General features: G+C 53.3%; 1 protein-coding gene across 5 annotated transcripts in view; it reads left to right on the forward strand.

Moving 5' to 3' along the window:
- RNF213 (ring finger protein 213) overlaps positions 1-22925 on the forward strand; it is a 99325-nt gene that overhangs the window by 51892 nt on the left and 24508 nt on the right. For 4 of the 5 annotated variants that reach the window (XM_041727186.1, XM_041727183.1, XM_041727185.1 and 1 more), the window contains 17 exons: positions 962-1155; positions 1351-1506; positions 2531-6142; positions 7737-7873; positions 8251-8346; positions 9409-9527; positions 10522-10641; positions 11010-11164; positions 11301-11632; positions 13274-13465; positions 14513-14658; positions 15516-15673; positions 17486-17704; positions 18035-18216; positions 18747-18867; positions 22352-22452; positions 22573-22755. In XM_041727186.1, coding sequence (XP_041583120.1) covers positions 962-1155; positions 1351-1506; positions 2531-6142; positions 7737-7873; positions 8251-8346; positions 9409-9527; positions 10522-10641; positions 11010-11164; positions 11301-11632; positions 13274-13465; positions 14513-14658; positions 15516-15673; positions 17486-17704; positions 18035-18216; positions 18747-18867; positions 22352-22452; positions 22573-22755 — 6223 coding nt within the window. The remainder of the gene's footprint in view (positions 1-961; positions 1156-1350; positions 1507-2530; positions 6143-7736; positions 7874-8250; positions 8347-9408; positions 9528-10521; positions 10642-11009; positions 11165-11300; positions 11633-13273; positions 13466-14512; positions 14659-15515; positions 15674-17485; positions 17705-18034; positions 18217-18746; positions 18868-22351; positions 22453-22572; positions 22756-22925) is intronic. The other variant, XM_041727184.1, reaches the window with a different exon arrangement.

The raw sequence follows: 22925 nt of genomic DNA on the forward strand, positions 1-22925 counted from the left end.
TGTAGGAGGGGGAACTGAGTCTCGGAGGTTTTGATCCTGCAAAGCTGTAAATCGGGGCCCGTGCTGGGACGGGATGCCCTTTCTCCCTGGGTTTCACGCTCTGGCGACTCCAGGGAGCCAAGCCACCTTCCTCTCAGCAAGCTTCTCAAAAGCTCCTTCTCTCTTAAACTCTTTTGGCCACTTTCAGGTTGATACGGGTCTTGAGAGCCGAGAGAGGTGTGACTGCTTTGTCTTAGGAAGAAACAAATGTCCCTTGACTTCCCTTCGGTTCACTTTCTCGCGTTAACAGCACTACTCTCTCCGTGTGCAAAAGCTGCACCTGCACCTGCTCTCCTCCCCCAGACATGGGTGGCGCGGCCCCTGCCCTCCCATTCAGATCCCACCATCCATCCCAGCAAGGACAGTTGAGGGTTCAAGAGTACATTTTTTAACCATGATGTTATATTGCGTCAGTTCTGAATTTTGCACAGAGAAGTGACCTGTTCTAAATGTTTCTGGGGACGCCCGGGTGGCTCACTGGTTGAGCGTCTGCCTTCGGCTCAGGGCATGATCCCGAGATCTTGGGATCGAGTCCCGCATCGGGCTCCCCATAGGGAGCCTGCTTCTCCCTCTGCCTGTGTCTCTGCCTCTCTCTGTGTCTCTCATGAATAAATAAATAAAATCTTTAAAAAATAATAAAAATAATAATAAATCTTTCTGGATTCTCTTATTCCAAGTCCACAACCCTGGCACCTAATTTCCATATTTTATTTTTAAGATTTTGTTTATTTATTTGAGAGAGAGAGAGGAGGGAGCAGCAGTGAGAGAGAGAGAGAAGGAGACTCGGCACTAAGCGCAGGGCTGGATGCGGGGCTCCATCCCAGAACCCCGAGATCACGACCTGAGCCGAAATCAAGAGCTGGATGCTTTACTGACTGAGCCCCCCACCGTGCCCCCTAATTTCCGTGTTCTCGTGTTACAGGAAAGTCTCTCTATGTGGAGAGGTTACATAGCAAACTGGAAAGGAAGCTTAGAGACAAAGAAGTGCCCCTGAAAGTTATCCGACTCATCGACCCTCAGGTGGACGAGAAAAAAGTGCTGAGCTCCCTCCTGCCTTTCCTGAAGTCCTGCTACCAGACGATGCCTGTGATCTTCCACTTTGATGTGACCTCTTCCGTGAGTGCCCCACGTTGTCAGTTGAATGGCCGAGCCAGGGAGGACGCAGTCCCCACATCCCGCCCTGGCCCCTCCCTATAAACAGAATTTCCTCTTTCTGCATGCGCCTCAGTATCACTCCGTCCAAGACCCTCGGGGTTGGATTGTGTCAGCGTCTGTGCAAGTGCTTACAGACCCATGTGATTCTGTCTCTAGGTGCAGACTGGACTTTGGGTGTTCATTTTCAAGCTCCTCATCCTGCGGTACTTAATGGATATAAATGGGAAAATATGGCTTCGGAACCCGTGCCACTTATACATCATTGAAATCCTGGAAACGACTCCAGCGCTACCCAAGGCACCTTCAAGACAGGTGTGTACCCAGGGCCCTGTCACGTTTCTGTGCCCGTGCTCCCTGTTTCTGCCTCAGCGAAGCCGGTGGGTACTGTGTTTGTATAGATGAATCAGCCTTTACAATTACTCTTTAATAACGTCTTGAATAGGGATCCCTGGGTGGCGCAGTGGTTTGGCACCTGCCTTTGGCCCAGGGCGTGATCCTGGAGACCCGGGATCGAATCCCACATCGGGCTCCTGGTGCATGGAGCCTGCTTCTCCCTCTGCCTGTGTCTCTGCCCCCCCCCCTCTCTCTCTGTGTGTGACTATCATAAAATTAAAAAAAAAAGTAAATAAAATCTTTGTTAAAAAAAATAACGTCTTGAATAAAAATAAAATACTTTTCTTGGGTAGGAGTATCTCAAGTTTGTTGCATTCATTTTGGGGTGGATGCCATTTGAGTGAAACGCCAGTGGTGCTCAAAGCACAGTAAATCCATCTGCTGGGCACACTCTGTCCTTCTTAATGCCAGCTGAGATGGGAAGGAGGCTTTTGCCATAGACACTTCTTAACAAAAGGGAGTCTTACACACACACGCATGCACATACCTGTGCTTAGTAGAGATTTTGTTTCAGGAAGTTGGGTGGCAAAGACCTAACGGTTGTGCAGGTAGCTCCTGTGATGCATCAACGTACAAAAGAGAGCAGCCCATCCACAAAGGAGTCTACAGGAATGAGTTTACAGAAAGTGGGTTCTCAAAAGGGTCTATCCAGTGTAGATCACGTGGAGGGTTAAAATGCAGAAGCTTTTTTTTAGGAAATAACCAATGGGGGATCCCTGGGTGGCTCAGCAGTTTGGCGCCTGCCTTTGGCCCAGGGCGCAATCCTGGAGTCGCAGGATCTAGTCCCATGTCGGGCTCCCGGTGCATGGAGCCTGCTTCTCCCTCCTCCTGTGTCTCTGCCTCTCTCTGTCTATCATGAATAAATAAATAAATAAATCTTAAAAAAAAAAAAGGAAATAACCAATGTAGTCATAACCATTTTATTCCTGTCTCCCCTTTCTAGAGCACACACACACCCCAGTTCAATTTTCTGGACGTCTTCCCAAAAGTCACCTGCCGGCCTCCCAAAGAAGTGATAAACATGGAGCTGAATCCTGAAGAGAACTACAATGATCCAGGGATGGATCTGACAGTGTTCCGCAGTGAGACTTTCCAGAGGCCTTACCAGTATTTGAAACGGTTCCACGAGAAAAGAAACCTCGACAACTTTCAGTACCAGGAAGGCTCTGTGGAAGGCACCCCTGAGGAATGCCTTCAGTATTTCCTGATTTACTGTGGGGTGATTGATCCATCCTGGTCAGAGCTACAGAACTTTGCCGGGTTCCTGAATTATCAGCTCAGAGACTGTGAGGCCTCTGTCTTCTGCAAGTCACACGTGGTTGGAGACACACTGCAAGGTTTCAAGAACTTTGTGGTCACCTTCATGATCTTCATGGCAAGAGATTTTGCCACACCAACACTTCACACGAATGACCAAAGCCCAGGGAGGCACGCAGTCATCATGGACGGGGTCAGGGAAGAAGACCTAGCCCCTTTCTCTCTCCGGAAGAGGTGGGAATCAGAGCCTCACCCGTACGTGTTCTTCAATGGTGACCACACGTCCATGACCTTCATAGGCTTCCACATCCAATCCAACAGGAATGCCAGCCTTGATGCCATCCATCCCTCCAGTGGAAGGGTGATCAAGAAAGACATCATGGGGCAGAAACTATACCAGGGGCTGTTGCTGCAGAGGGTACCTTTCAATGTTGACTTTGATCAGCTGCCCAGGCAAGAGAAACTTGCAAAGCTCTGCCTGGCATTGGGCATCCAGTGCCCCATAGACCCTGATGACACCTATGAGATCACAACGGACAATATGCTAAAGATCCTGGCCATCGAGATGCGGTTCCGGTGTGGGATCCCCGTCATCATCATGGGAGAGACTGGCTGTGGGAAAACCAGGCTCGTTAAATTCCTCAGTGACCTGCGATGCGGGAGAACCAAAGCTAAAACCATGAAGCTGGTCAAGGTCCACGGTGGAACCACTGCGGAGATGATCTATGCCAAAGTCCGGGAGGCAGAGAAACTAGCTCTCCTCAATAAGGAACAATATCGACTGGACACCATCTTGTTCTTCGATGAGGCCAACACAACGGAAGCCATAAGCTGTATCAAGGAAGTCCTGTGTGATCGTACAGTGGACGGCCAGCCCCTGGTCAAGGACTCGGGCCTTCAAATCATAGCGGCCTGCAACCCTTACCGGAAGCACTCGCAGGAGATGATCTGCCGTTTGGAGTCAGCTGGTTTGGGATACAGGGTCAGGGCAGAGGACACGGCAGAGAGGCTTGGCTCCATCCCCCTGAGGCAGCTGGTGTACCGAGTGCACGCTCTGCCGCCCAGCCTGATCCCGCTGGTGTGGGACTTCGGACAGCTGAATAACAATGCCGAGAAGCTCTACATCCAGCAGATCATGCAGAGGCTGGTGGGCTCCATCAGGATAGATAAAGATAAGACTCATGTGATCACAGAAGTGCTTTCCACCTCTCAGGGTTTCATGAGGACGAGAGTAAATGAGTGCAGCTTTGTCAGCCTCAGGGACGTAGAGCGCTGTGTCAGAGTGTTCAGATGGTTTTACAACCGCAGTGAGATGCTCCTGGCAAAGCTGGATTCCTTTCTCCAACAGTCCCATGTCAGCAAAAACAACTTTAAGAGAGATCCTGTCCTCTGGTCCCTGGTGCTGGCCCTTGGGGTGTGCTATCACGCCTCTTTAGAACAGAAGGAACCATATTGGAAAGACATCTGCATGTTCTTTCCAGAACCATATAACGATAGCAAGGTGATCCTGGAGGAGATAACTCAAACTCAGGATCTTTTTCTAGATGGTGTGTCCTTAAGGAAAACCATTGCTAGGAACGCGGCTTTGAAGGAGAATGTCTTCATGATGGTTATCTGCATTGAGCTGAAGATTCCCCTCTTCCTAGTGGGGAAGCCCGGCAGCTCCAAATCTCTTGCTAAGACCGTCGTGGCAGATGCCATGCAAGGCCCGGCGGCTCACTCGGACCTCTTCCGGAGCCTAAAGCAGGTCCATCTGGTGTCATTCCAGTGCAGCCCACATTCTACCCCACAAGGCATCATAAGCACGTTCAAGCAGTGTGCCCGCTTCCAGCAGGAGAAGGACCTACACCAGTACGTCTCCGTGGTGGTGCTGGATGAGGTTGGGCTGGCCGAAGACTCACCTAAAATGCCCCTGAAGGCTCTGCACCCACTGTTGGAATACGGGTGCGTCGAAGACAATCCCGCCCCCCACAAAAAGGTTGGCTTCATAGGCATTTCCAACTGGGCCCTTGACCCTGCCAAGATGAACCGAGGTATTTTTGTGTCACGCGGCAGTCCCAACAAGAAAGAGCTCATAGAGAGCGCGAAGGGGATTTGCTCTTCAGAGCCCTTAGTTCAGAAAAGAGTCCAAGGGTTCTTTGCACCCTTTGCCAAAGCCTATGAAACAGTGTGTGAGAAGCAAGACAAGGAATTCTTTGGCCTTCGTGACTACTATAGCCTCATCAAGATGGTCTTCGCCAAGGCAAAGGCTTCTAACAAAGAGCCCTCCCCGCAAGATATTGCACAGGCTATCCTTCGGAACTTCAGTGGCAAAGATGACATCCATGCTCTGGACATTTTTACAGCCAATTTACCTGAGGCAAAGTGCTCGGAAGAAGTCAGCACCATGCAGCTGATCCAGCAGAACATGTACGGTGACCTTCAGACAGTGCCAGGCAGGGAGCTGGATGACTCTGAATCCCGCTACCTACTCGTGCTGACCAGAAACTACGCGGCCCTGCAGGTCCTGCAGCAGCAGATGTTCTTCAGTGAGAACCAGCAGCCAGAGATCATTTTTGGTTCCAGCTTTCCTAGGGACCAAGAGTACACCCAGGTCTGCAGGAACATCAACCGAGTGAAGATCTGCATGGAAACTGGCAAGATGGTGGTGCTGCTCAACCTGCAGAGCCTCTACGAGAGCCTCTACGATGCACTGAATCAGTACTACGTCTACCTCGGAGGCCAGAAGTACGTGGACCTTGGTCTGGGGACCCATCGGGTCAAATGTCGGGTTCACCCAGACTTCCGCTTGATAGTCATTGAAGAGAAAGATGTTGTCTACAAACACTTTCCCATCCCCCTCATTAACCGGCTGGAGAAACACTATCTGGATATCAACACCGTTTTGGAGAAATGGCAGAAAAGTATTGTGGAAGAGCTCAAGACCTGGGTGGAGAACTTTGTAGAGGTGAAAACAGAACACTTTATAGCCATACACAAATACAGCCCTTCTGAGGTCTTCATTGGCTACCACCCTGACGCTTGTGCCTCAGTGGTGCTCCAGGTCACGCAGAGGCTAGGTCCCAACTTCCCGACTGATGAACTTTACCAGAAGGTGTCTCAGGAGGCCAAGCTGGTACTGCTGGGTTGTGCCACGCCAGATGCGGTGGTTCGGCTGGGTACCTCCTCCCTGGGCCTGTTCACCGCACAATTCCTGTCTCGAGAATACTACCACAAGCAGCAACATAACTCCTTTGCAGACTTCCTTCAGGCTCAGCTTCACGCAGTGGATGTGGAACGCCGTGTCATCTTCACAGAGGTGATTATCTCTATAATTTTACCCTTGTCCTCTTTCATCTCAGAAGCCTTGAATCCCATTTCAAGAATTCGGGATTCTTTTCAAGTCAGTGAACAGGAGTCACATATGGATATGGTGAGACTTTAGTTTCTCTTCATCAGGTGTGAGAAAACCCAAGTATTCGTGTAAATTGAATCAAAGCAAGTTTTAAGTGCCTGTTTCTGTGCAGAGTTCTGTGCTGATAGTTTGCTTCAACAAACAAAGTGACACGTTTGAGTACCGTGCTGAGGGCACCAAGGATATAAAAATGCATTGGCACAGTTCTTGGCCTTGGTCAGCATACAGCGTGAAATCTGTGAACGGGTGCTGCTGGCACCATACAACAGTGCTACCCATACGGACAGCAAGGAGGAAGGTAGACCAGGGTAGGAGGTCAGAGGACCCTCAAGCTGATTGTGAAATGCAGCTGGGAAAGTATCACAGGTAGAGGTCCCGTACCTGAGCAAAGGTGTTGAGGTGTGAAACAGTACTGTCTGTGTTGGAAACTAGGGACTGGTCACTACACAGCGTGAAGTTTGAGGGTGCAAAGGCCAAGAGATGGAGATGAGAGTCTCGTTGGGGAGACTTCATGGAGGGTCTTATGAGCAGTGCTGAAGAGTTGAGTCTGCCTTCGAGAGTGGAGGGATAGAGGAACATGTGTTGAGATGTGTCCCATTGCCTGGGAGAAGTGGAGGAGAAAGCCCGATAAATGACTATCACAGGAGAGATACGCGGGTAGGGAGGCTGCTGTACCAACTTAGTCGAAGTAGAGGAGCGGGTAGATGGACCTGAGAAATAGTTAAGATGTGAATTGGCAGAGCTAGTGGCTGATACCATTCGGGGGCTATGGAAGACGGAGGGCTCTAGGCATGGTTTCCTGGATTCTTCCTTGGATGACCAGAGGTTTGGTTAATTACAGTCCGGGAATGAACAACAAGTAATTGGTGGTAAATTCCATTCGGGACAGACTTTGATGCCCTGGGGCATCCAGGCAGGCACATCTATCATTCAGTTGGATATAGGGCTCAGAAGCTCTGTGGCCAGGCCAGCCTGGAGTTTGGGGTTCAGGAGCTATGGTATCAGCATGCCCATAAGGAGTGTTTTGGTTTGCTCGGGGTGGTGGGGAGGGCTTATGATCAGGTGTTACAGGAGAATTGGTAACACTTATGGGGTGAAAGGGGCACCATCCATCTGAAGTCCGTCTGGAAGTGTGCAGAAGACTGTGAGAGAGCAATGGCATTTGTGTTGAGCCCTAAGGGATCATCAGAATTTCTGGGAGGAGTCAAGCAGGAAGAGAGGCTGGAGTCCAAGGAGATGTGAAGGCACGTAACGACAGGATGAGTCTTCTCTCTGATACCTTTGATCACATAGGTTCTGTTTGCCCCAACACTGCCCCCACCCCTTTTTAACACTCCTCTGGGTTTGGATTCTTTTCTATTGTGTGCCAACTGCACAATGCATGCTGAGCCCAGAGAGGATATTTGTTGAACATCCTCATGTTTCTAGGCCCTAAACCCAGCAGACCTGTAACCTCCCTTGAATTCTAGCAAATCATTGGCATTTCCTGACTCTGCAGATCACCACTTTCTCCAGACTGCTGACCAGCCATGACTGTAAAATTTTGGAATCAGAAGTAATGGATGGAGACGTGAGGCCTACAATCCTGTCTCTGCAGCAGTTTGACACCGAGAGCTCATTCCTCAGAAGAGTCCAGTGAGGGTCCCACCTTCTCTCCCTGTCCCCTCGACTCCCAGCTCAGACTGCTTTGTGCTTCCCTTGCGTGGTTGCGGGGATCACTGGTGCTGTCCCCAGCACTGGTTAGTGAACACGAGGACACGTGACAGAGAAGGACAGTGTCCCATTCTCCCTGCCGCCCCCTCGTCTCAGCTGCCTTTTGCATTTCTCAGAAATCAGCATCTTTTGTCTTATTGGAGAAGCATTCACTGGGGTTTATGTGCTCTCTGCTGGCTTGTCTGCTCACATAGAGGAAAACCCCACCTGATTGATTCCTTCTTGATGGTCTTCATATTTCCCATCACTCTGGGGAGTCCTACCACCCATTTTTTAGGACAATTTCCTTTTTCTTTCAGAAACTGCTTAACTAATGTAGCCAAATGTAAAATCCTCATTATTCAAACGGATTTTGAAGATGGAGTCCGTAGTGCTCAGCTCATCGCTTCAGCTAAGTACGTTTTTGTTATTTTTCTCAGAAAGCCCAGATTTTATCCAGGACTTCCTAAAGAGTTTTGTCCATGAAAACAGGATAGTATCAGAATAAAGAAATAAAAATAAAAGGGTTCTTGCTCTTCATCTCTCACAGATATGGACTACAGAAAAGGCAAAAATGGTAAAATGCCAAGAGGCATAAATAGATTATTAAGTAGGATATAAAAGACTATCCTAGGGACACGTGTGTGCAGACATGTCTTGGTAATTACTAATGTTAAATTACACAATTTGAATATCTTGCAAGTTCAAGGGCAATCAGTAGGTAAAAGCTTTCATTTTGTATTTATCGAACGTTTTTATAGTATTAGTATAGCAGAAATCTGGTACTTATAGAATTAACTGTGTTCCCTTGTTACTTAAGTTAGGGGAAAGGTAGCTTCTGGGCCTGTGAAAGCATTGGAAGCCGTATTTCATAGCAGGATTGTGGGTTCACAGAACCCTGGTTCTCAAGATGGAAAGCTCAGCCAGCCTCACCCCCAGCAGCCTCAGAGCAGGCCCATCGATGAGGGTTGCAAGGCAGGGCTCCTGGTCAATAAGGAGATGACACTTCAAAGCAGAAGGACACAGGAGTAGGGACGAAGAGGGTCCTGCTGGGGCAGAGCTTGCCCTCCTTCTCTCGTGAGAGGTGATAATGAGCACAAGGGTATGAAATCTATCTAAAGGGGCACCCTTTAGACTCAGAGGTTGAGCATCTGCCTTTGGCTCGGGTTGTGATCCTGGAGTCCCAGAATGGAGTCCTGCATTGGGCTCCCCACAGGGAGCCTGCTTCTCTCTGCTTGTGTCTCTCTTTCTCTATGCATCTCTCCTGAATAGATAAATAAAATCTTAAAAAAAAAAAAAAGAAAAGAAAAGAAAGAAAGAAATCTATCTAAAGCTAAAAGCACACGAGATCAAACATGACTACTGGTGGGACACCCTTCTGCCCCCTCACGGCTTTGGGTTTTTTTTATTTGCTTGGTTTTTTGTTTTGTTTTGTTTTTTTGAGTTGTTTTGTCTTTGCTTATTCGTCTCCAAAATAGGTATTCGGCCATAAATGAAATCAACAAGATACAAGGCAATGAGGACCGCATCTTGGTCTATTTCATCACAAAACTGTCCCGGATGGAAAGTGGAGCAGCCTACGTGGGATTCCATGGAGGTAGGACGGAAATGTTAGTGCTGACGCTTACTGAGATCGTGCCTGAGTCCTCCTCAGCTGGTCCCGGGGTGTGCGGGTCTGGAATGAGAACACTGGCGTCCATCTCAACGATACTGCTTTCGGATGCGATTAGATTTCGTATCAGTGGCCACTGCAGGAAACGCCCATGTCTGGACCCACGCTGTTCCACCGTACGGCATCCCCTTTAGAGACTGTTAGATAAACACTTGATTAGCCCCTCTGATGAGCCTTTTATTACGAGGACAACACAGGGCAGATCCTCCTGGCTGGCACTGCAATGGAAGCGCTGATGCTTGATGCCTGTTGTTTCTTTTTTTTTTTTTTTTTTAAGATTTTATTTATTTATTCCTGAGAGAGAGAGAGGCAGAGACACAGGCAGAGGGAGAAGCAGGCTCCCTGCAGGGAGCCCAATGTGGGACTCGATCCTGGGACCCTGGGGTCACGCCCTGGGCCGAAGGCAGACACTTAACCCCTGAGCCACCCAGGCGCCCCTTGATGCCTGTTTCTGGAGGAAGGGGGGATGCTATTTTAAACCTCTCTCTCTTTTTCTCCTGAGGAATTAAACCAGCGACTTAATACATTGAGACAATGGGTATTCTAGAAATCGGCACATCACCGTTTATTTCAGTAACTTCACAGGGAACAGGAGGCAAGCCTTGCCAGTTTCCCACGCTCTTTACTAACTGTGATGCAGCAAGTATAACCCCAAATGTACAAAAGACTCAAAAACCTTCAGATCTCCTTTACAGAAAGGCAGCTCCTTTCATTCTTACGACCGACGTTGACGTCACGGTCGTTGGCATAGATGACAGGGCCAGGGGGTTTCTGCGTGTGTTCTGGCTTTGGGCTTCGGGGCACAGATCATTCAGCACAGTGTGTTTAAACATCGGGACACATGGCGTGGCCCTGCTCGTGGCCGGCAGGGGGAAGCCAGGACAGGCACGGGAAGACTGGTGGCTCGTGTTCCCCACAGGCCTGTGGCAGTCCGTGCACATTGATGACCTCCAGAAGTCCACGGTCATGATTGCAGACGTGACTAAGTTGCAGGATGTGGCCATCAGCCAGCTCTTTGAGCCAGAAGAGAAGCCTGAACGTGAGTCGAGAGGAAGCCTTTGGGGACATAGCGGGGACGGTAGGAGTGGCGTTCCGGGGTATAGATGTGCAGGAGGTGCACTGCGGTGCCACCAGGGCCAGGCCACACCTTCTTCCCATCGAATCCCTGTACCTGGAGCCACCAGGATTCCCACGGGGAAAGCCAGTCTTCGTGGATGGGGCGGCTGTAGAGTGCAGCCTCTGCCGTGTGTCAGTCTGGTCCCCGGGTGCCCGGGACGGGAGGGCGGGTTGCTGGGTGCAGCGCACACACCGGGCCGGAGGGAGGCCCACTCGCGTGACCGGGAGGCTCGGGGAGGGCGTCCTCGTGCCGCTCCTGTCCCCAGCGCCTGGCCCGTGCCTCTGTTGCAGTGGAAACGGGACAGGAGGCCGGAGACGGCCTGGGGGAGGCAATGGAGATCGGCCTGGGGGAGGCGATGGAGATCGAGGCTTCTGCGTCAGGGGAGGCGGCAGAGGGGAGCTCGGCACCGGAAGGCAGCTGGCATGCGGAGCGGGGCAGGAGCGATGTGAGTTCTGGTTCCTTCTCTATCTTGGGCCTTACCCCGCGAGCCACTTCCTCCTGCTCGTGCCCCGGGTCACGGCCCTGGGGGGGAGGGCGCTGGGGGCCCCGGCCCGGGAGGCCTCACCGTGCCGCCCACACAGGTCCTGGACACCAGCAGCCTGCTGCGCAGCTGCGTGCAGGGCGCCGTGGGCATGCTCCGGGACCGGGAGGACGCCCGCCCGCGCGGCATGCAGCGCGTGGAGATCCTTCTGGGCCTGCTGAGCGAGGACCACGCCGACAGAGGTGCGGGGGCCCGGGCCGTGCCCAGCGCGCGGCCCCTCGGCTCCCCTGCAGCCGCCTTCCTGCGGGTGTGCAAGGCGCGGCTCCACGGCCTCCTCAAGCAGCAGGAGGAGAGCAGCGCGTTCAGCAGGAAGGACTGGGTGTCCCGGGAAGCCTCGAATCAGGACGCGCTCCAGGAGGCAGGCACGTTCAGGTACGGCCCGCGGGGCGCCTCGGCGGGACACCACTGCCAGCCCCCCGGCCCCCGGCCGCAGGGTCCTCGTAGGCTTGTGACGGCCGGTCTGCCCGTGCTGCCCCCACTTCGGGGAGAACGTTCAGCCCGTCCGGCCTTCCTCAGCCGCGGTCCGTGTGGCTTTGGGGACGCCGCCTCTGTGTGACGGGCACGGGGCAAACGTGGAGCCCCCAGAGCTGAGTGCACGCCGGGAGCCTGTCGACGCGGGGTCCGCGGCTGGGCAGTGGGGTTTCCTCTCTCGTCACCCCCCACTGTCCCCCCTACTTACACCTCCTGAGTAAGACGTCGTGGAGGATCAGATTGGAATCTAGATCGTTTCCCCCCGTCACTCCTCACGGATTCCACCAAATCCTTCATTTCCCATCACCACCCCTTCAAAGCTGCACTTGGGGCCCCTCTCCAGCCTCCGAACTCCCACGCTCGCCAGGTGTCGAGAGTGGCCCACCCCACCGCTCCGCGCTCTCCTGTGCTGTGTGACCGCACCTGCAAGGAGCGGCCGGACCACACCTGTGACTCCCCCGGGGGGCGTGTCCCTGTTGTGGGGCCCATCTCTGTTTACCATCTAGTACCCCCTAGTACCTGGGGCCTAGGTCGTTTGCCCTTTTGGGATTAAATTCCGAGGCGTGATTAGTCCTGGTTTTTCCCGACGCCCGACGTCTGCGTGCCTGTCCAGGGTCGCCCCCGCAGCCAGCCTCTTCTACCTGCCACCCCGGGGTCCTGGACGCTGCCCCCGCTTGGCCACATTTCCTTCACGCAAGCGCCCGCTTGGCCGTTAGTGAGCTTTGTTTCCTCGGTTGGACGCCTGTGCGCTCTCGCCAGGTCCCCTGCGGCCCGTGCTTGAAGAAGGAAGTCATCTGTCTTCCTTTTTCTCAAAATGGGAGCTGAGTGGGCCTCCCCAGCATTAACTACCTGGCGGTGAATGTCTTACCCCGTATTACGGAGTTTGGGATTACGTATAAACATCGTGGGAACAACGAAGGAAGCGAGTTTGTAGACGCAGTGGAGTGTCCCTGTGGATAGATGAACGTTCAGATCCAGCAGACGTAAACCATGACGAGAACCACCTTCTGGAGCAATAAGCACTTTCCTGTTGCACTTGACCTGGAACACATTTGTCTCGTGCTTTGTGATATTCTCTCCACAACTGGGTTTCTTTTTCCTTAAAATAACACTTGCGCTTTTTGGTTTTTTTGTTTGTTTGTTTCTTTTTTTTGCTTTTCTTTTTCCCCCCAAATGCACGTGGTCCTTCTTTTCTTTATAGAGCCTGGAAGACTTGCTTGAGGAAATAGGGAAATAGCGATATAATAGAATGCAACAAATGCTACTTGGCCCTTTCGGGGAGCCGGTGGCCATGTATTATGAGTAGAATTAAGGTCTGTTCCGGTCCTGTCTCCAATCCTAGACGTCTCTACTTGTGAATTTGCGCCCGAGTACTTAAAAACTATGGCAGTTTGCATTTGCAGCCATAGCCGTAGCATGGAGTGGGTGGAGCAGATGTGTTGTCACTGCCCAGAAGGAGCCAAATGTCTAACGGAGGCAGGAGCCCCGAGGTGGCGTGTGCTCGCCGAGCTAGAATGAGGTCTCCTCTCTCCCACGCTGCAGGCAGACCCTCTGGAAGCGGGTCCAGGGCATGGTGACCCCTCTCCTGGCGAGCATGGTGTCTGTCCTGGACAGAGACAGCAACCTCGAGCTACTGATCAGACAAGATGCTCCATCCTGGACAAGAGATCTTTGGATGTTTATTTTCCAGGACACAAAGCTTTTGAACATTCCTCTTGTGACGTATGATATGAGGTAAATGGAGGAGTTTCTTTTTGTGGGAAGGGGAAAAAAAATCGTGACATAACAGACGAATGCTCTTCCAAGCAATTGATGAAGCATAGGTTTCAGTTTCGGAATCACATCTGTTTTATTTTATTTTTTTTAAGATTTTGTCTTTTAGGAATCTCTATGTGCAGCGTGGGGCTCAAACTCACGACCCCCGAGATCAAGAGTCTCATGCTCCACCGGCCAAGCCGGCCGGGCGCCCCTGAATCACGTTTATTTTTTATTTCTATTTATTTATTTATTTTTACTTTTTTTTTATGTTTATTTTTTAAATGCTTTTGCAGCCTGAGGGCGATGGCATCTCTGTTTTGTTACAGGAATTCTTGAAAGTTCTGAGAAATCCTGGTTTCATGCCCCTTCCCCGTTTCCCTGCTTCCAGAGCACCCATCACGGGTCGAACTGCCAGCTTCAGCTTCATCTGCACTGGCGAGGCTGTGCCTCCAAGAGCCCGTGTGGCTCTGCTTGTCCCTGGTGCCACCGCACGGCCCACACAGCCCGTCTGGGCCTGCTCCTGTGCATGCAGCTCCCTCCCGAAAGCTTCCTCTTCGGATCTCAGGGCCGTCGATTCTGGAGTGGGGGGGGAGGAGTGCAGAGGGTACCTAAGTAACTGGGACCCTGGGTCTCCAGTGGAAACACTGATTTAGAAGACAAGGCTCTGTTGACCGTGAGGCTTCGGACAAGCCATGTTTCGTATGCGTGGCAGGTGGGGGTGGTGGTGCAGGGCGTAGGTCCAGGTACCGCGAGACCCAGTTCTGGCCCAGATGCTGGGCAGCCTGCTCGACTCCTTCCAGTGTTGGTTCGTTTCTGTTTGTCTGTGGGACAGAGATGACCCACGGACGTCCTGGGTTCCTTTGTGATAGAGGCCCAGAGCCGTTAAACGGGCCCGCGGGCGGCCTCCGAAGCCTCTCAGGCACCCCTGCTGCTGAGCATGGAGGGCAACTGGCATCCGTGGTGCGTCTGCTGCCTCGAGCAACATCTCGCTGATCCCGGCCTCTCTCCTTTGCCTGACCGCAGATCCAAAAGTGAGATGCCCTACATCATGGTGCACAACGACATGAGCCCTCCCGAGGGCGTGTCCGGTGACGTCCCGTTTAGCTGGAGGATCAAAGACTATCTGGAGGAGCTGTGGGTCCAGGCTCAGTATATCACTGGGGCTGAAGGTGAGCTGGGGGATGCGGTCACGCGGGATGTGTATGGTCATGCTCCCCGTCATTCCCGTTCCGAGGCTTCCGGACGGCTAGGGCACCCGCATTCAAGAGGTGGCCCTGGGGGAGCCTTTCCCGACAGTGCCAGCGACACCTTTCTGAGCCACGAGGCTCCTTGCTTGGCCGTCGCAGGCCCGGCAGCTTGATCATAGACGTCCCGGGAAATCCCAGGATCATGCACGCTTTTGGAAGGGTCATCTTCCCTACGAGACATAGTCTTTTCAAAGCCTATTTATAGCATTGCCTTGTAAAAAGACGGGTCAACACCGTGGGTGATCTCACTTCTCTGAACAAATCGAAGCCGTCTGTGTCCCGAGGAAAGAGTATTTCCCTTCTTTGAAGCCTTACCCTAACTGACCGTGCTTTCCCGCGAGAGCTTGTGACTCGGGGGGCCAGCACCCGACCTCTAGACGCAGGTCTTTCTGGTTTGAGCAGCATGCGACCCCATCCCCTGAAGAGCAGCCCACCCATTCTGACCGCCTTGGGTCCTGGGGTTCCCGAGGCCCATTAGGACCCCCTCGCCACAGAGCCTGGTGTGTCTCAGATTGTTTTTTCCCTTTGGGGCCAGATAGGCTCTTGGTGAAAAATCTAGCACCTGTCCTGACCTTGTTTCTGTAATGTTCTGCTGGGAAAACACCTAAGGCGTCTAGAAAGGACCAACACGTCCTGCAGCTTGCTCTCCTTTGCCGAGAGCGGCCGTTCGGTGGAGCCTCCCCCACTGCTGCTGTTTGCAGAGCTGCCCTTCCCCGGAGACGCTGGGTGTTGGGAAAGAGTCACGCCTCACGCCGTCCCTCTGCGCCCTCTCCTCTCAGCAGGGCTGTCCAAGAAGTTAGTGGAGATCTTTCAGCAGACCCCCCTGGGCAGGTTCCTCGCTCAGCTCAGTGTCAAGCAGCAGCAAGAACTGTTTGTGAGCTACATGAAGGACTTCCTGCTCTTGACCATGAGACCGTCCACGTGGGATCAACTGAAAGTAAGTGTGGGGTCTGGGGCAGGGTGACGCCGGCGTCACATGGACGGGGACCGCCACTCCTCCACTGCCAAGCGTGCCCAACCCCCAGCCCCCACCCGGGGCTCCAAAACCACGGGCTTTCCATTAATACGAGGCAGACCTCCACCTTCCCTGTAACACCTTCTTTTTAAGTGTGGAGTTTCTCTTGAAGAAAATCATGTGACTATTTAACGGACACTACAGGCAATAACAGTAACTGAAATTTTAGTGGACGTTATGATACTTGTGATTACCGAAGGATTTCAAACTTCAGTATGTTAAAAAAAAAAAAAAAGAACACACAAATTTGAGGAGAACATACTTACAACCAGTATGATTAAGCAGAGGGAGAAGCAGGCTCCATGCACCGGGAGCCCGACGTGGGATTCGATCCCGGGTCTCCAGGATCGCGCCCTGGGCCAAAAGCAGGCGCCAAACCGCTGCACCACCCAGGGATCCCTGATTAAGGGTTTTAATAAAATGTTCTTAGGAATCTTGGAGCGCCCAACTGGCTCCATTGGTGGAGCGTGTGATTCTTGATCTCAGGGTCATGAGTTCGAGCCCCCCCCCGCCCATCGAGGGTGGAGATGACTTAAAAATATAAAAATATAAAATAAAATACGAGCACCTGGGTGGCTCAGTGAGAGAAGCGTCGGACTCTTGATGTCAGCTCAGGTCTTGATCTCAGGGTGGTGAGTTCTGGCCTCACATTGGGCTCCACACTGGGCATGCAGCCTACTTTAAAAAATAATAATAATAAAATAAAATAAAATAAAATAAAATAAAATAAATAAAATTTCTCAGGAATCAATAAGAAAGTCTCTTTATTTTATTTATTTATTTATTTATTTATTTATTTATTTATTTATTTTTATTTATGAGAGAGCCTGGGGGGAGGTGGTGCAGAAAGGGGGAAGGGGAGAGAATACTGAGCAGACTCACCGCTGAGTGCAGAGCCCGACATAGGGCTCGATATTAGGATCCTGAGATCACAACCTGAGCCAAAATCAAGAGTCGGATGCCTGACCGGCTGAGCCACCCAGGCACTCCAGAAAATCTCCTAATTTTAAAAAAATAGGTGATTGTTGTAAACTAAGAATCAACAGAACTAATGATGCAGAGATCAAAAAACATTAGAAAAACTAGGCAGCCTCACTAGTAAGTCGACAACACACGCACAGTTTTTAGCTTCTACCTTCACCTGCCCACACGGCAGGCCTGGTGTGTGCAAAGGCCAGCGGCTCCTCCGTGGCCCACGGGAACCAGCACTATGCTCTGGAAAAGCCCAGAGGCACGGCCTGGGGGGAACCTTACGAAATCGGAGCCAGCGTTGTTGTCCCGGGAGCGTTATCCCGAGTGTTCTCCGGCAAACATTTTATCCACAGGAATGTTCTTTCCGGTTTCGGTTTCTTAAAATGGAAAAATAGACACTACTTAATTGTCCACTGTAAAAGGTCAGACCAACTAAACTACAGCCGTTTGATGGGTAACGGGTTATTTTTATTGGCGCACACCAGCGAGGGTGTTCCTCGCGTGTATTTCACGACGGAGATGTTCACGACGTGATATTAAGTGGAGAAAAATCAGGCATACGGTGTGGTTGTAATTTGAGGACAGAACGGGGGCAGGTGTGGTGGGGTGACACCACAGACACCCAAGGGTGGTAACAGGTGCGTGGTTTGTAACATTCCCTTTCTTCACGTTTGATCGGTTCAAATTTTCCACCGTGAAAACGTGTCTGTTCTGTGTCGGTGGTTTACAGCACATACGCTAAAAGCCTGTTCCTGATGCCAGGTTTTGCAGATGGCACTGTCGTCCTGCATCAGTCAACTGCACACGCAGAGGCCCGACGAACAGCTTTCCCTGGTGTGGGTGCACCTGGCTTACCAGCACTTCAGGAGCCGACTACAAAACCTGTCCAGAATCTTGACTATCTATCCCCAGATTCTGCAAGTGCTCTTGTGCAACATGACCGAGAGCACAAGGAGTGACAGATTGGACAGAAATGAGCTGGTACGGCCTCTCCTGGGGACAGCATGTGCTCAGAGTCGGGGCTTGGCCTTCCTGGAGCAGGTCGGGGCAGGGGCAAGAGTGCTCCCAGGGCGGGAAAGCCCAGGAACCATGTTCCGCCCACGAGGTCTCTTCCCAGGGCAGGTGCGCCCGGGGAACACAGACGTCAGGAACACCCCCTGCTAAAGCTTCCCGTGTCCCAGGACGAGGGAAGATGAGGCTCCGAGCGCGGAATGCCAGCACATGCCGGCTCACAGCCGGGACCTCTGGACTGAGGACTGCCGCAGGGGGAGGGGTGCTGCTTCATCAGGGGCCTGTTCTGTGTGTCCCCAGACTCTGGATGCACTGGCAGCAGTGGTCTGCACGGAGGTGCTCACGAGGGACATCCTGAAGCCCAGCCCCCAGGCGTGGCTGCAGATGGTGAAGAACCTGTCCATGCCGCTGGAGCTCCTGGGCTCGAAAGGGTACCTGCAGAGCTGCGGGAGGATGGCCAGAGATGCCATCCGAGAAGTCAGGTGAGATGAGCAGCCCGGCCCTGCCCACCCCTACCCGACCTGCTCGCCCGGCCCACGGGTCCCCAGGACGTGTGCTTCTCTTGCCGTGGGAAAGCGTCCTCAGACGCTCACTTCACACCTGCCCAGCACTGGGTATCACACCGACGCTGGAGACACAGGGGGGCAGACCCGCATTCAGGGAGTGCCAGGGGTGCAGGCGGGACAGAAGGGGGAGCAGATGCTCACGGTCCTGCGGGAGTGATGCCGGCAGGAGGGAGCCGTGGGAAGGGACCCCAGGTGGGCCAGCGGGGACCAGCAGAGCAGGGGACTCAGGAGGTACAAGCTGTGGTCGGGGCGGGGGGAGGAGCGCCACCCCAGCTCCCTCTGAGCTGCGTGGGGGACACGGACGTGGCTGGGGGTAGGGGCCAAAGGGCTCGTCCATGGGTCTTCCGTCTGCCTTTGCCCCACCCTTCCTCGGTCCCTCCCCGAGTCCTCCTCCTGGCGTCTCGGACATTTTTGTCAGCTCCCTGAGCGACAGCCCTCTCTTACAGAATCCACTGGAACCGCATCTTCCCCGTTGCCCTCTTCGTGGAACACGTGGTCCTGGGGGTCAGGAGCAAGATTCCTGAGCTGCAGGCACTGGTGACTGACCACGTCTTCCTGCTGAACAAGGTGAGTGCTGGGCAGCTCAGCAAGCAGCGTGCTCATGTGCCTCCTTGCAGGACGCAGCTATGACCTGACGCACATCTGTGGGGCAGCGCACGCCCCTCCCACTGTCTGGCCCTGGGCGTTCACTGTGCCCGCTGCTTAGTCTGCCTCTCGTGAGCACCAGTTAGGGATCCCCGCGGGGAATAGAAGAGGCTGAGGCTCAGGCAGGGAAGATGCTCTGGGATCGGGGAGGGCTGAGGGGTGGGCTCCACCCAGGCCTCCGGTGGCCTCAGACCAGCCTGGCCCCCCGGGGAGGTCAGGTTTGCAAAGGGTGCCACTGGGCTGTGGGCTCTGCTGCTTTTTTATTTTTTTAAAGATTTTATTTATTTATTCATGAGAGTCACGGAGAGAGGCAGAGACACAGGCAGAGGGAGAAGCAGGCTCCCTGAGGGGAGCCCGATGCTGGACTCGATCCTGGGACCCCGGGGTCACGCCCTGGGCCCAAGGCAGGTGCTAAACAGGTGGGCCACCTGGTATCCCTGGGCTGTGGGCTTCTAAGAGGGTGCTGTGGGTGGACCAGAAGGAAATGGGGAGCCCCAGTGCCTCCGCCGCTTGACACCCTTTATAAAGTCAGCGATGCACAGGACGGTGACTCTGCAGGAAAGGCCACCATCTCTGTGCCCGTGCGCTCAGTCCCGATGGCCACTCAGCGAAAGGTGGCCTCTGCCTCAATTACCCCTGGAGCTTTGCATGAACCCATCTAACAGCTTTAGCTGTCCAGGCTCTGACAGGTGTGCAGGGGGCACGCTCCGAGGAGGCTGCCCTGGATACCAGGGGCCAGTCTCCTTCCTCAGTGCCCAGAATATCAGTGGCAGAGACAACATGTAAGCCTCCTTCGCTCGTGTGGCAGTGTGAGCCTAAGCAGGGCAGCGCGCGCTTCCCCCATGTCAGGTGCCCCAGCTCCTCTGAGTTGTCCCTTTGTCGTCCTCACTGCACGACTTCCACCTCGTGGTCTAAGAAGGCCCTGCTGGCCGTCGTGCGCCGCGGGGTGGGAAGCAGGGCCCGTTTTGAGAGCACAGCCTAGAGTCTGTCCACGCCCCTGCAGGTCATAGATCGCCGTCCTGAATGCAGTCGCAGCCTCAACGGGCTGCAGAGGAGGTGGGGACACCTCGGGCGCGTCGTCATGTGCCCAGGTAGAACTTGGAAGTTCTTTTGATAGAAAAGTGGAGAAAGACCTCTACAAAAAAACTAGAGCTCTGTCACCCTGGGGTCAGCACAAGGACCTGTGACACCCTTCTTCCTGCATGGAAGCCACCTGCAGCCTCTCTCCAAGGCCTGCCCTATCCCTGGCCAGAGGCCCTAGGGGCTGCTCTGTCCTTCCAACCAGCCCAGTGTGGCTCCTAATGGCCAGGTGACCGGCGAGTCGAAAGATAAGTTTTCAGGTCCCTGCAGGCCGGTGTGTGCGTGCACACGCACGGTGTTTTGCAGGCGAGGTGTGTGGGGACGTGTCCGGGGCGATAAAGTCACCCCAGGAACCCACTGGTTTTCTGGCTTGTTTCTTCCCAGTCAGATCTGTGTGTGACTGACCAGAGCCAGGGGTCTCCTCTAATACGTTTTCACACCCGAAGGCTCTGGTGTTTGTGGCCTCGTGCCCTGCCCATCGTCTCCAAGGCCAGCTGTGAGGCCACGTGCACAGGAGGCCAGAGGGGAAGCTTTGCCCGTAGCGCTGGCTCCTGTCTGGCTGGGAAGGAAGTCGTAACCTGGCGAGGCCTAGGGCCTCAACTCTTATCTTCGACTGGAGCTGCCTGTTGAGAGCCACCACGTAGAGTTCGCCTGCGCTAGTTGTCAGCAGAGCCTCCCACAGGACTTCGGCAAAAGCTGCAAAAAGATGGATATTCTGTGTTCTCAGTTGTGATAGGAAGGACAGGTAGACAGGTAGATGGGTGGGTGGATGGGTGGGTGGATGGGTGGAGGTAGGTAGGCCGATTGTCTTGCCCCGTGATCGGCCTTCCATGGGGTCACACAGGCCAGTCTTACCAGATGTTGTGTGCGGCTCGTAAGGCCATCGGCTCTCCAGCCTGACCATCCACCATCCAACCGCTAGACCACTGCCATTTTCTCATTGTGGTAAAACACACGTCACGTAGAACTTGTCATTTTGATCATCTTTAGGTGCACGGTTTAGTGACATCAAGCACATTCACACCACTGTACGCTTATCACCACCGTCATCTCCAGAACCCTTTGGTCTTGCAAAACCGAAACCATCCCCATGCAACACTGACTCCCCAGCCCTCCCCACTAGCCATGGTGCCCTCCGCCCTACGTTCTGTGTCTGTGATTTGATGACTCTTAGGGACCCACAGCAGTGGAATCCCTGAGGATTTGTCTCTTTGTGACTGGCTGGCTCGCTGAGCACGGTGTCCTTGAGACCCATCCCTGTCGTGGCAGGTGTCAGGATGTCCTTCCTGTCTACGGCTGAATAATGCCCACTGTGTGGACGGACACATTTAGTTCACTCATCCATCCACCAGGAGACATTCTGGTTGTTGCCACCTCTTGGCGACAGGGAGCAGCGCTGCTGTGAGTGGGCATGTGCAAGCATCAGAGTCCCTGCTTTCGATTCATTCGCAGATACGCCCAGCGGAGGAATTGCTGGGTCCGTAGGGAAATTCTGTGTTTAACTTTTTGAGGAGCCACCAAAGTGTTTCCCACAGCGGCGGCAGCACTGCTCGCCTGCCAGCGACGCCCCGAGGTCCCGGTGTCTCCACATCCTTGCCGACACTTGGTCCTCAGGTGGTTCGGTTTGCGATGCCGTCCTAATGGGTGTGAGGTGGTATCGCATCGTGGCTTTGACTTGCGTTTCCCTGACGACTAATGATGCCAAGCATCTTCCTATGTGCCTGTGGCCCATTTGTACATCTTGGGAGAGACGTCTGTTCGGATTCTTTGCTTTCTTGTGAATCATGCTATTGACTAAGAAATCAAATTTAGGGATGCGTGGGTGGCTCAGCGACTGAGCATCTGCCTTCGGCTCAGGTTGTGATCCCAGGGTCCTGGGACTGAGTCCCAGGTCATCCGGTCTCTCTGCTCAGCGGGGAATCTGCTTGTCCTTCTCCCTCTGCCCCTCCCTTTACTCAGGTGCACGAGTTCTCCCTCTTGCTCTTGAATAAATAATAAATACAAAAGAAATAAAGTTTGAAATACCTCGTCATGGGAAAAGTGTGACCCTGTGAAAAAGGGAGGAGGGGAGGAAAATTAGAAGTTGGGAATCTCAGCCTCCCCCCAGCAGCAGCATAATGATAAAGGGCATTCGAAACTAAAGAAACTGCTAGAAAGAGGACTGACCTGATGGTCCCAGGGCCAGCAGTTAGGGGGGTGGCAGGGAGAAGGCGTGTGTGGAATGCATGCCCCGTGGGGCCCCGGGGAAAGTCGTCGTGCCCAGCTGGTCTCTGCCCTCCCTCGCGGCTCGTCAGCCTCCTCATCGCTGCCCCTGTCTCCCCGTCAGTATCTGCAGGACGACTCTGACATCAAGACATACAGGCCCTTTGTCACAGTGATGCATACTCTCTGTAAATGCAAGGAACAGGCCAGCAAGACCCTGTCCAGGTGAGATCTTCGGTCGGAGGCCCCTGCAGGGGGTCGCGGGGAGCGCTGCACGTGCGGGATCCGTAGCTGCTCACAGCCAGCTTCCCTGCTTCTGACCCGATGCCCTTGCTCGGATTCTAGGTTTGAGATCCAGCCGTGCCCCGTGTGCCTGGGAGATGCCCAGGAGCCGGTCTCCCTGCCCTGTGGCCATGTGTTCTGCCTGAGATGCATCAACACCTGCGTCACCCTGGGGCAGATGGCGTGCCCCTACTGTTTAACAGACTTACCAAAAGACTTCTCTCTCACGGTGAACCAGGAGCACAGGTAAATCACCCTTTCCGCTTCTTTCTCTTCCTTTTTCGGCAAGTATAGCATTGAGAAATATCAAGTGTGTTAACCTTAGAGAACCTGACTCAGAGAACCATCCTAAGGGAGACCGGCCCCCTGTCTACCTTCATTAACACCTAGGGTCTTGTTCCCTCCCCGAGACACAC

The sequence above is a fragment of the Vulpes lagopus genome, chromosome 12 (genome assembly GCF_018345385.1).
Source record: "Vulpes lagopus strain Blue_001 chromosome 12, ASM1834538v1, whole genome shotgun sequence".
NCBI lineage: Eukaryota > Metazoa > Chordata > Mammalia > Carnivora > Canidae > Vulpes > Vulpes lagopus.